The sequence below is a fragment of the Corvus kubaryi genome, unplaced genomic scaffold, assembly GCF_017639235.1.
Source record: "Corvus kubaryi isolate FWS band 111438036 unplaced genomic scaffold, C.kubaryi_AGA036_p1.0 37308, whole genome shotgun sequence".
Classification (NCBI taxonomy): Eukaryota; Metazoa; Chordata; class Aves; order Passeriformes; family Corvidae; genus Corvus; species Corvus kubaryi.
In genome coordinates, this window is record NW_024581096.1 from 7155160 (window position 1) to 7168146 (window position 12987).

Consider the following 12987-nt stretch of genomic DNA (forward strand, 5'->3'; position numbering starts at 1 on the left):
ACTTTTTAACTATCAAGGCATAGAAAAACTTGGTAAGAATACTAGAGGAATCCATGAAATCTTCTTTGAACAGATTTAACATCTCTGTTGGAAAAGTCTAGATATACTTAGGTCTATGTTTGGATTTGCTTTCTGATTGTAGAGATTGTTATTTTTTTTTTTTCAAGAACAAGAAAATCATAGAGTAGACTCTTTCCCAGGCTTCTGGAATATAAGATATTCTGTAAGATACTCATTTTGAATGAGCTTTGAGAGACGTCTTGTAGCATTTGTTGAAAAGTGTTGTAAGGTGGGCTATTTCTCTTACCTAGATAGGCTGCAAGAGGCTCATTTCTTTCTGAACGCCTGTCACGAAAGGTGTCATTGGTTGGCATTGAAATAACACTGTCTTTCACCATGAGCACCGTGCCATTCCAGTCATATGCTCCAACTGCTCCAAGCATGACCCAATCCTTAAGGAGAGTAAAGCAAAAAGCCTGTTCTCTATGTGAGTCATCTTTAGTCATCCATGGTTCAGGATGTTCACATTTGGATGGAAAATGCTTCCTGTGTGCTTACACATTTAGCCTTGCTTTTCCTATTATGGTATGGACCCTACAATCATAGGGTCATAAAAACGCTTGGGTTGAAATGTCCTGAAAGATCATCCAGTTGCCACTAACTAGACCAGCTTGTTTAGAGCCCCATTCAACCCGGCTTTGAACACCTCCAGGGGTGGGGCATCCACAGCTTCTCTGGATAATCTGTTCCAGTTCCTCACTTTGCTCCATGTAAGAATTTCTTCCTGTCATCTAATCTAAACCTCTGATCCTTTAGTAAAACCTTTCTCCCTTGTCCTATTGCTATCTGCCCATGTGAAAAGTCACTGTCCTTCCTTTTCATAAGCCCCCTTTAAGTACTAGAATGCTGCTGTAAGGTCTTCCTGGAGCCTTCTCTTCTCCAAGCTAAATAATCCCATCTCTCTCAGCCTGTCTTCATAGGATAGGTGCTCCAGCACTCTGGTCATCTTTGTGGCCCTGCTCTGGAACTGTCTTTCAAGTTAAAATATTGCCCCTTGTTCTATCACTAAAGGCTCTAGTAATAAGTCTTTCTCCATCTTTCTTAACATATTTTTAGGCTATTTTCCTGATAGAAAGTGCTATGGGACCATTAAGTTTAGAGTTCATGTGAAGTATGTGAGTACTCTCTCATGCTTTCATTGTTCATAAATGTTCTTTACATACATTTTACATAAAAGATAACTGGATTACAGGACGCTCTAAAACATCCAGCAGCAAAAAGGACTATACAAAGAATTCTGAAAAACTTATTCCAAATTCATAGAATAACCAGCAAAAACCTACCTTGTAAAATAACTTCTATTTTCAAACAGTTTGTTTACCTGAGAGTAATGAGCACTGAAGCCAGCTTGAGACATTTCCATTTCAAAAGAGGAGGCCTGCTGGTCTGTTGTTGCTATTGAACAGAAAACATTAAGTTTCAAAACCAAATTTGTTTCAATCTGAAAAAGTAACTGAAGAGTGTTATGAAAATGATCATATGATAGTCAAGGATAGCATAATTAACTAATCTATTCAGTGAATATAGTTTGCCATAGATTTTTATAATAAACACAGAAACAAAGACCTGTGTTGAATGCTACTATTAAGTATGGGAATTTCCATTTTAAGATCATGTCTCAGAACTTGTCCAACAAAGTTTCTGGGCTAAAACTGACCAGATTTGAACTCAGGCTGATGGTAAGTATGTTTGGAATGTTTGATTAATATGGTTAAGCCATTTTCCACTTGAGCTAAGTGAACAATAAAACACCAGCCATGTAACCTTGGCCTTGTATTCAAGCAACTAAAGTTTTGTAGGCAGCTGGAGGAACTTTAAATGAAAAACACTTGATGTTTGTATGAACCTTTGCAAAAACAACATAGGAAAATCTCTGCTGTCCAAGATTCATAAGCCTCAGTGAAGTGCTCAGGAATGATAATCCTGCCCAGAAAATTACATGAAGATCTGATTCTCTTAAATGACTTTGTACAAAAAAGGTATCAGGTGATTTTGTACTAGCTTCAGTATCTTGTCAAGTCGTCATATGCTATTTATTAAAATTTGACGGGCTGTTTTGCTCCTAGGTAAACTTGAAATATCATCAGGAGAGAAAAAGTTCTGCCTTTTCTTCTACTTAAAAGAAAGATAAACAGCCCTTAACAGTCAAGGACTATTTTGCCATTTTAAGTGGCCAAGTAAGGGAACTATATTCTGCATGCTGATTCTTCCTTGAGAGCAAAATATGCTAACAGGCAGTAGAGGTGTGCTATGAAATATGCTCTGATACTGGTCCAGGAAGAGTTCACAGTTTGCTACCAGCTGAGTGCTGAAGCAAACCTTCAGCTGTGTGAAACTGAGCCATAGCAAGCCATGGTTGCACGAATTTCAGGCATTTGGACTATTAAATGATACTGAACTTTTGATACTCAGCAACTAAACCACAGCAGTTGCTCCCTAGGACATGATGTCTGTCCTAATTGTTGCAATTTACAGCCAGTCATAGGAAGAAGACATGATCTCAAACACAAAGTGTTTGACTTACAAACAAAGACTATCATGTTTCACAAGAGGTAGCTGCTTTTCTAAGTCTGAAAAAATAATTTTTAGGCATAAAACTCTTAAGCTGCACATCTGCTGATAAACAGTATTTTCATGCAGTAAAGGATGCTCCTTAATGAACTGAGAAAGACAGGATTCTCACAGCCTGAGGCAGAGGACAAAGCTGGTACTGTTGGTGTGTGTAGCTCAAAATACTGCTTAGATAATGGCTCTTAGCCCAACTTTCCATTCAGTTTCAAGGTGCCAAGCATCTTACAAAGGATATTTTGTGAAAAAACACTTGTGCCTGCCTACGCGTTGGATAAAATATAAAATTGCTGTCAAAAGCAATGTCCGTGCCATGAGACACAGAGGCATATGAAAAAGATTATGTGTAAAAATCCACTGGCTGTAAAGTAGGAGTTTTTGTTGGATTTGATTTTTCAAATCTCTCTCAATTTTCCTTTGAATTTTTTAAAGAACTAAAACGAAAACAAGAAATCCAAGAAAAAAAATCAAGTATACTACTACAGCAAGGAGCAATTTAGATTGAGAATTTAAACTGATTCAGATACCAAATTTCAACAATCAAGGTTCTTGTGATGCACAGAAGCTACTATGTACAGACCTAATTAATCTCCAATTAAACACATCCAATAAACTGGCTTGTCACCCAAGAGCTGCACGGTATGGCAGAATTAATCTGCCTTCTACCACCACCAAAAAAATAGATGCATGGACACAGTTGCAAATTCAGGATACAACTGAAAGGCTTTGGGATAGGACAGGAAAGGCCTGAATAATCAGCATATTTGATTTAGTCAGCATCATCTAGCTGTAACCCATTGGAGCAGCTTGACCTTGGTTTGTTTTGACAAAAGGCTAAAATCCCATTTTCAGTTTCTATTCTGATTCTCTTGCAGATAGATTATATGACTTCTGGGACTTAGGTGGAGGAGGAGACATTTCTTGTTTCATATTGCAGGTGCCTTATATAGAAATCTCAGTGCACCCACGAGTTCCTACAGAAAATCTGCAAACCAAGAAGTTTTGCAGTAATGAAATTAATTAGCTTGTCTGTTATGGTCTGGATGAAGGTTATGTTCCACATTTTTCATTTCAAATACGTATTTTTTGTAATAAAGTCAAGTCAATATAAAATAAAAATTGTAAATAAGGCAAAAAAATCAAGGCATAAATATCCTAACATTTTATAATAAGTTTTTGTTAAATATAAAGTAACAATATCCAAGAGACACATATTTGTTACTGCATCATTTGCAGAAAATTACAACTGAGTTCAGGGAGTACTGCAGAACTTGCTGATACTAAGCAGCTACAATATGCTTTATAAACCAAGATACTGAAGGACATGAAGAAGACAATTTGTTGTCTCAAGAGCCAACTATCATATAAACACATAAAATTTATACTATTTAATCAAACACTTAGTTTCACCACCATCAACATAACTGGATTTGTTTGGGTATTTTACTAAGCTACAGAACTTGTTTAATGTTCAAATGCTTTGTATTTTTTTCTTATTATTAGAGGAATGATTTAGTACAGTCACTGGAAGGATTAGAGCTCACTACATAAAGCATTCCTCACCAGCATGGAGTTCAAGCCAGCACAAGTTACTGCACTGCTTGGAGGCTGGGGTTTCATGTGACAGACAGGTACTACCTAATGCCTGATGGCTGCTGACTGATAAAAAGGACAAGGTGGAGTGTGACAAACTGAGACCGTCTCCTCCAGTGGTATCTGGTTGTTCAAAGGGTTGAGCAAGGCACAAAACCTTGACTTTGAGCACAAAGATTTCCAGAAACTCAGTCATGTTTGGGCTTAGGTCCTTCACCTGTTATCATGTTAATTAACTTCTTATTCTATATTCATTATAGCTAATAGATGTAACTAACATTTTATTCTGACAATGAAACACAAATATTTTTCTCACTTTTTTAGAAGTATAAAGGACAAATTGAAGACCAAGTTTTCAATTCCTGTTTGAACAACTACTTTTCCACTGAAAGTGTATTCTTCCTAGTAAACAGTGACTTAAGAAAAGAGCACGCTATTCAGTGAACTTCGAACTACGCAATGAGCCTAAATAGGCTAAAGTTTGAGCTTTAGAGAGATTAGATTCTCCTCGAATTAATTTGCTGCGAAGCTGAGGAAACCAAATCGTCCAGAAAGTAAAAAGAGAAGAATATATAAATGATATTTTAATAAACTGTTTATTGCTGAAAATATTCAGCAATAGCTGAAAATGGTAATATTTGATAAAACTAAACAATACACTAAAAGAAACCCCAACCTAAATGCATCTGAGAAATACAACTCCAATATGAAAAAATGAAAATATTTTCTCAATTTTGTACATTCAAGTCAATACTTTCTTTTGTTTCAGCTGTAAACGACACCATTCTACTACTTGGAAAGTTGAAGTGTTGAAAACAATAGTCCAAATAGATGGATGTTTTCTTTGTATGACATAAATCCCTTCAGAGCTGGCCAGTATAATTTATAACTAATAAACTCTGTCTCCTGTTACTTGAAACAAACAGTGGTTTGGACAGTGTTGCCTCATTTGGATGGAGAATGTAAGCAGACATCATGAGAGAATGACTTTTCTGTGCCAAAATCTGAGTACTGTTAACCTTCCCAAAGGAAAATTATATCTTGTTAACTCTATACAGCAAGTCCATGCTAACTTGTATAGCAAAGTAATACACTGTAATTGATAACTAACAAAAAAGAGACCCTAAATATTTAGGCAGAAAACCAGATGATCGTGGGGTAACTGGGGTATGATCTGGCAATGTTTTTTACCTAAAAGAGGGCAGCTTCCTATTTACGCCAGTTAAAACAGTTCTGGTTACCCTTTTAGGCTATTGTCTCCACAGGCTCTAACTCCTCTGAACATAGTCAAATCTTTAACTACTATTTTGATGTCTATTATAAAATATTTTTATAATCACCATGGAAGAAATACCTGCAGAATGAATTTTATGCAGCACAATGCATTTCAAAGGAGGATAAAAACAGGTGCTCTTCTAGTTGTTTCAGTTGTAATGCAGGCATAAAGTAAAATTTTAAATAATGGCATACCTTCCAGGGCAAATATTCTCTCTCCAAGTGCTTCAACAATGGTTAAAAGAGCTAATTCATCTGAGACATTGAAAAAATGCTTTTCAGTAGGCTTACTGGCAATTGATTTTATTTCCTCTACAAATTTCTCAGTACTTAAATTTCCTCTGCTGTAGCTGCCAAGAATCTAAAGAGAATAAAAGCAAAACAAAAGTCAAGCATATATTTCATAACCTGTTTAAAAAGGTTACCATGACGTAGGTTGTCAGAGCATGGTGGAAAATCATCTCTGACCTTAATTTATTCTGTTAAAACCTCACTCAAATTGATTTGAGTCTTTCCCAATGAGAACAGAACTGTATGAGGGCTCAGTTGTTTTTTTGAAAATAGCATTTGACAGCAAACAAAGTAACTGTGTGGTGTGATGTCTGATATCCTCGACTGTACTTTTACCCCTTCTCCACAAAATTCTAATAATTTATTCTATGATTTGTTGAAGTGGGCCATAATTTAGGAAAAAAACCAATGAAACGCTTCCCAAACCAGAATACACAATTACACTGGCTTCTGCATAATCACCAGTTCTTATCATAACATGCTATACATGCAATTAATTACAAGTTGATTAGGCATAGAGTAGTTCTTTATTCTGTGAAAATTTGCCCTTTAAATACCTATAACAACAATACTTGCATTCAGTGTTAACAATTTCAACACAATACAAGACTTCAGATATGGTCTGCAGTTTTACCACCACTACTGTAACAATTCAGGATACCTCAGAAAAAAACACCTCACTTCTCTAATTCCCAGACAAACAGATATTTTTCACATCAAAAAGGGCTCTATACACTAAACTTGATTTGAGAGAGAGACAAAAAACAAATTCCCATGTTCTAGCATCTCAGCCAACTGGAGCAATTCAAATTTAGTTCTAAACAGGGATTTTATTGCTAAAAATTGTTGCAGTGTCAAGGACAACTTTTTCTTTAGTTATCTCTAATTTTATGAGGAAAACCACTGAAAATTTGTGTGCTGCTGGACTCAACTTTCGTTTTATGTCTTTCTTTAAATTAAGTATAGCATCTTTCTTTAAGTTTAATGGTTTCATAATGCCTTATTTTACCAAAAATAAGACAGCAAAACAAAGAAAAATAGCAATGGAGAGGCAACAAACCAGTGTCCCTTCAAAATTAACAACAAAAAAATAGAAGATCTGTGTATAAAATATACAAATGTAGGGGAGTATTAACACCAAATCTATAATTAATGCTTTAAAATTTCTTGACATGGGTGAACCTCTACTCTCATTCAGCTACTAAGTTTGCTTAACATGAAAATGACAGCTTTAGAACGCAAGCATACAAAACAAACATAATGAACATGCATCTTCTTGATGGTTTACATTTGCTTTTTTTTTTAATAGGTAATATTTCTATTGAAGTTGCTTAGAATATTGTATTAGTCCATTCTGCTCAATATTGCTTTTAAAAAAATGTATTTGATATAAAACTGTCCCTCAAACTCTTCTTCCTTTTTCTTCACAGAGATGCGCACCTGTCATCATCCAGAAGACAGGTAGATTGCTTTTCTTATATGCTATAACATCAGAAAGCAAATTTTTAATGTTTTTTTCAGCTTTTTCCATTTTTCCTCTCTGAAATAATTGTATTTCCATAAAGATTCTGTGAAATGAACTTCTAAAACTGAAATTACATTTAGAAGATAAAACATGCTTTTAAGATTCTGAATTTTCCCATTAAATTTCACTTACAGCAATAGCAAATCTCTGAATGTTTTCATCTTCACAATCATCAATCACTTCTTGTAATCTGTAGTTGTCATGTGATTCCCCATCAGTCACAATAACCATTACTTTTTGTACTCCTCTTCGTGCACCATGAGCCTCAGTAAAAGCTTCTTCCCTAAAGGGACCATAAAGCATTTTGGAGAAAGGCAATGTCAGCATTTAGCACATGCATCATATTTGCGTAGCTAAACATAAACGAAAAGATTTTATATTAACTAGGAAGCAGGAAATGGAGATTAGTGTTAACCATGAATAAATACAAACATCTCCAACTGGAACTTACATGACAGTTCACAGCCAAAGTTTTACAAGCATTCATTCATTATTCACTCACTTGAGAGCAATAGCAGAAAAAATAAAGCTGGACAGTGAAAAACTTTTCCTCTCTATAAATAAACTTCTGGCACCTTAAAACAGCTTTTGGCATCTTAAAAAAAGACCAAGCCAACACCCTCTGTTTCCAAAAACCCATGTAGAAAACCCTCACCTATCTCCAGCCTACTGCAGCACTTCAACTGGTCAAAGTATTTACTCAGCTACCAGCACACCTCTGCATACCTGTGTGAATTAACACTGGGTATTGGGGATGAGGCAGATAGGTTGCAGGTGAGTGGAGGCAGGCTGGGGCACCCGGTTGAATTCTACAGTTGCAGATGGGCAAACAGGCTCTGAGGTTTTGGGCAGATGTTTACCCAGACTCTGGACCTGACAAGGCAAGACTGATTAGGGCTCTGGAGGAGAAGGAAGGAAGCAGGGCTTCCTCTTTTCAGAAAAGTATCACAGAATTCTAGAACTGGCCACATGAGTGAAAGCTGGAATTTACCACTGAAAATGGCCAATGGGGGATGACTGTGAGAACAGAGGAAGCTTTTGCTGACAGTTTCTGTATATACAAGCCTCCAGCATTTTGTGGTACACGGGGGCTTTCTGAACTAGATGTGGTTTCTGAGTACTTGGCAATTCTCAACTGGCTCTGCTTTCATGAACTTGTTTGGACTTCTCAAGCTTCTACTCGTATCTCAGGAAAACATTAATAGATCAGAATTCAATTGTACACCACATCAACAAAACTTTGGTCAGATAATCAAATTGTTCATCAGAAGGATGTTGCATATTTCACTAAACAGTTGTTTGGAAAGAGTGAAGGCAGTCTTTTGTGGAAAAAATCTTGCTTTTGTGATGGGGAAAATAAAAGCCAGAAAAGAAAAAAGATACCAGGACAACATTGTACAGTTTGCAATTTTTGGAGAGATTTTGCATTTACTGTCTGTTCTATGAAAGTCAGATTTCATTTTTCTCATAAAAGAAGCATTTCTTAATATTGCTCTTGCTACAACAGATTGTTAATCTCCCAGTGATCGAGAAGCTTCAAAGACTTAGGATATAAAATTTCTAGGCTTTCTGACAAGTGTGGGCTTAACATTGTAATAATCAACTTCAGAATTAAAACAACATTAAAAAAATCTATTTTTTTCATTTTTCCTCTGTAAAACTTGATTTTCTTCATCCCTCTACATACACAGTTCCTACCTGCTCTATGTGGACATCAGATATTGTCAGCCCTTTGCTTACACCTACAACCTTGCTCCATGTCTATTATCTTTTCCTAATTCCTCTATTCATGAGATGGCTGCATTTCAAGAGTCTCATACACAATTGCTCTAGGTGCTGGATAGAGTCTGCTTATCCACCTTCCTCCTATATGATGTTTGCTTAGCTGAAATGAAGTCAGATGTTAGCCACTCCATGTTTTTAACACATAAAATCAGAATAACCACCCTGCGTGTGCTTGTTTCCCCCAGGAAACAGGGGGACGTCATCCTGTGTACGTACCTGGCCGTGTCTATTCCCAGGGCTGTCATGGTTTGCGTGCCACCCCGCTGACGTATTCTTGAGGCTGCAGCCATCACATCTTCCGTTGTTGAGTATGTATTCAGGAAAAATTCATGGACTACAGTCTGTCCGTACTGAACAATTCCAACCTGAAACACACAGTTCATGCTAAAAATCAACTACACTTATAGAAAATATTACTGTGTCTCCTGCAGTAACCTATATGTGTTTGAGCAAGACTAGCTAGATGACAGTCTCATGAAACGTTTTGAAGTTTCCAAATTGCTTTTATTAAGAACTGGAATAAAGCCAAAAGCTGTCTCAAGTCCTTGGTCTTCCTGGCTTGAGGCAATCAGGATGGGAGCTCTGCGCTCCTCTAGGCCGAGGCAGACCAGTGTCCCAACCACCAGTCCCAACTCCTCAAAGCTGTTTTCCTTATAGCATACAAGGTCATGGCTCACTCACAGCTCTCTTCATTCCACTCAAATAAAATATTCCTACATCCAATAGTTTATTTACCCTAAATTGAGCCTAGAAACAGGAAGACCCAATTACTCTTATCTTGATGAAGACAGCAGGGACATCTGTGACATGGATGTTCTCCCAGCAGGAGGTATGTCAAAGTACCACCTGACAAGTATGAGAGGGTAAAGCATGAAGGAAATGGTGGCTTTGGGACTGGGGGAGGGTAACGTAAAGTCTATAGATAACCTTAGCAGGACAAGTCTTTGTGCGGAAGATCAACACATGGGATTGTGCAATAACCACAAAATGCCTGAGGGAACCTGCTGCAAAACCAAGAGCAGAATAAAAAGACGAGCAATATTCTTAAATATTAATTAATTTCACCCATTCATCCCTGTCAGTTTTAATATTTTGGCAGGTTCCAGACAGCTTTTACTGGGAAGAAGCCACACAATGTTCCATTAGCATATTTCAATTTTACGTTACACATGGCAATTTATAGGTGTTATTTAGGATAATGCAGTATTATGTGGCATTTATGTCTCACTCATCTATTATTAAAAGCACTCTAGCATTAAGGTACTGAAGATCAATAAGACCTCTGGGATGTTTTTACCATCTTATTATTTTGGAAGTGGCTTAGTACGTACTTTAAAAATGCTGTACAGGGTTTTTTTTCAGGTATTTACATAGCCTCTCAGATTCTGCACCATATTTGTTTGCTTGTAGCAGAAGGGTTAGAACTGGATAAATATTTCACAGTAAACATCAATAACATGACCATTATGAAATGTTAGTTACATATGATTATGGCACTATAATTACAATGGAATGTGATAACAAAATCTATCCCACTGAATTTCCGTATCCTTTTGAAAACACAATCAAATCTGGAAGAACTGATGTAAATTCAAAGTTAGGACAAGTTCCTGCCTTTCAGCTATTTGTCTCTTGGAGGTATGCCCTCTTCCATCTGCAGCAGAGAGAATGCAGAGGCTGCAATGTTCCTGTGAGCAGCAGCCTATTAACCCTGTGCACTGTTTACAGGACCAACCAGAGCACACTCTCTGTGTCATCACTCAGAGCACTCGGGGCACTGAATAAATCACAAGCTGAAGACAAAATTTTTAACCTGTTCCCTCCAAGGCAACTATTTTGTGGCATGCATCTAAAGTGATGTACAGCATTATCTGAATTGGATGCTGTTAGTCTTAAAAACAAGATGAACAAAAGATTTGCATCATGCTTGATTTTTTGGAGGAGCAATGGCTTAAGAATTCCAGGGCCATGCACCAAGTGTAGCCAGACACTATAGTATACTGGGAAGCTTGTTGGTGTGGATTCATGGCTCCTTCTCTCCAGCTTTTAAGGTACCAAGAATGAAATGATCTACTGACTGCTGCCACTGTGAAAAGCATCTGCCAGTCTTTCATGATTCTACAGACCCATGTTGGTGTTGTCATCTTCCTAAAAAAAGATTATAGGCTGACATTGAGTTACATCATTTCCTGTTTGAAAGGAAACGTCCACGATCACAGCAAGTACACATTTTGGGCATTTCCTTCTCAGGAAGTGAATGGGAAGAACATCTGAGTCTGAAACTGCACTGTGCTGCATAGCTTGTAAATCAGGAAGGAAGGGGGGCATGTGGTTATCTTATGGGATACAATTGTCATGTGGGAACCTTCCTTAACACGAGCTTTAAAAACATTGATCATCATTTTCTATATATTCCATGGCACCAAAGATGAACCATTCCTCAATAAAAGGTAAGAAAAAGCCTCTGAGAAAAAGCTACTAGGCTTCATGCTCCAGTCTCCTACAGGATCACAGAATGAAGTCCACCTTGTAAAATTAGAGTTATATTCTATTAGAGAGCAATGAAGGTTTGAGCTTTTGTAGCCTTTTCATCTTATGCAAAATTGCAAGTGCACATCTACCTGATACAAACGTGCCTTTATGGGACTTCAGCAAGCCCCTAAGAATGATGCTTACAGGCATCGTATGTTTTGATTTGGTTGTTTAATTTATATCTGGAAAATGCAATAGTACTACACAGTAGTAATTCTGCTCTACTCCAGAGAAACTTTTATTTTTCCCAGCATTACTGACCATAATCTATTGAACATTCTTGTAATTCTTAAGCTTATGTTCCCTTCCCTAGCATTCCATGGCTTTTACATTACACAAGGGAATAATTCTTTAATTGTCCCCAGTTCCTGTGAGAAGTGTTGTACAAGAGAACAGGCAAATGATGGACTGTTCTACTTTGGAACAAAGCAGTTCTCAGGGCTACGATTTATTGTTGTCCCATAAATGAATACAGACCCTTATTTGGAAAGTGCATTCTGGCTTTCCCAATAAATTATTAAGCCAATCAATTTGGCAAAAACTACCAACAACTAAAATAACAAAATGAAAGGAAAACCATTTGGTACATGAAATTATATGTTAGGGTTTTCAGCATCGGGATGTGAGGAGAAATCAGAAATATTTTTGGATGTACTGATACTTAATGTAAAAGAAAAGCAGAGATGCCTTGGGAAGAAGAATTAATGGATAATACATTTTTTCATAAGGAGATCTTTTTAAAGGTATGTGAACCAAAAAAAAATTAATTCTCCCACGTTTTGTTTACTTCAAGATACAAGTTACTTGTAAACCCTTGCAAAGATCTTTCTACATCCTTAATCTTTGTAATACTTTTTAATTACACTTCTGTTCTTCTGAAGACAAAACTGATCATAAGATATGACATGGCGTGACTTATTAGTGTGTGATACAGTCTCTTTGGAGACATAATAAGGTACAGGCCAAACATCTATAACTGCCTATGTCATATATTAATGTAAAAATAGAAACTGTCTGAAGATTTTGAAGGCCTTTCCAGCATAGCTTTAAAACCAGAATTGAACTTATTCAAGTATTCTGCTTTCTCTTTTGAGAGAAATCCACAGAACGTTACTCATATGTAAATGATTAAAAACCTACCCCTACATATTAAAAAGACAATTATCTCCACAACAGTTAAAAAAGAGGCAAAAAAAGGCCAAGAGAAATATTTTGATTTTGTTTCTACTTCTATTTCTTCATAATTCCTCCTACTTTTTCCACTTTTATATCATCACTTCCATTTACTTCTTTTATCCTAAAACTCAAGATATGCAGCTTAATCATCAGTATGGTGTTGTAGATTATCTGGAGAAGGG

The 12987-nt window shown here is 36.7% G+C and overlaps 1 protein-coding gene across 2 annotated transcripts in view; it reads right to left on the minus strand.

Annotated features, from left to right (window-relative positions):
* Window positions 1-12987, minus strand: part of ITGA1 (integrin subunit alpha 1) — a 73463-nt gene that overhangs the window by 25505 nt on the left and 34971 nt on the right. For both annotated transcript variants that reach the window (XR_006016137.1, XM_042028373.1), the window contains exons 7-11: window positions 9314-9462; window positions 7445-7595; window positions 5692-5857; window positions 1382-1455; window positions 308-452 (exon numbers count right to left, since the gene is read on the minus strand). Coding sequence is in view for 1 of the 2 variants with exons in the window: in XM_042028373.1 (XP_041884307.1) it covers window positions 308-452; window positions 1382-1455; window positions 5692-5857; window positions 7445-7595; window positions 9314-9462 (685 nt within the window). In the remaining variant the exon portion in view is untranslated. The remainder of the gene's footprint in view (window positions 1-307; window positions 453-1381; window positions 1456-5691; window positions 5858-7444; window positions 7596-9313; window positions 9463-12987) is intronic.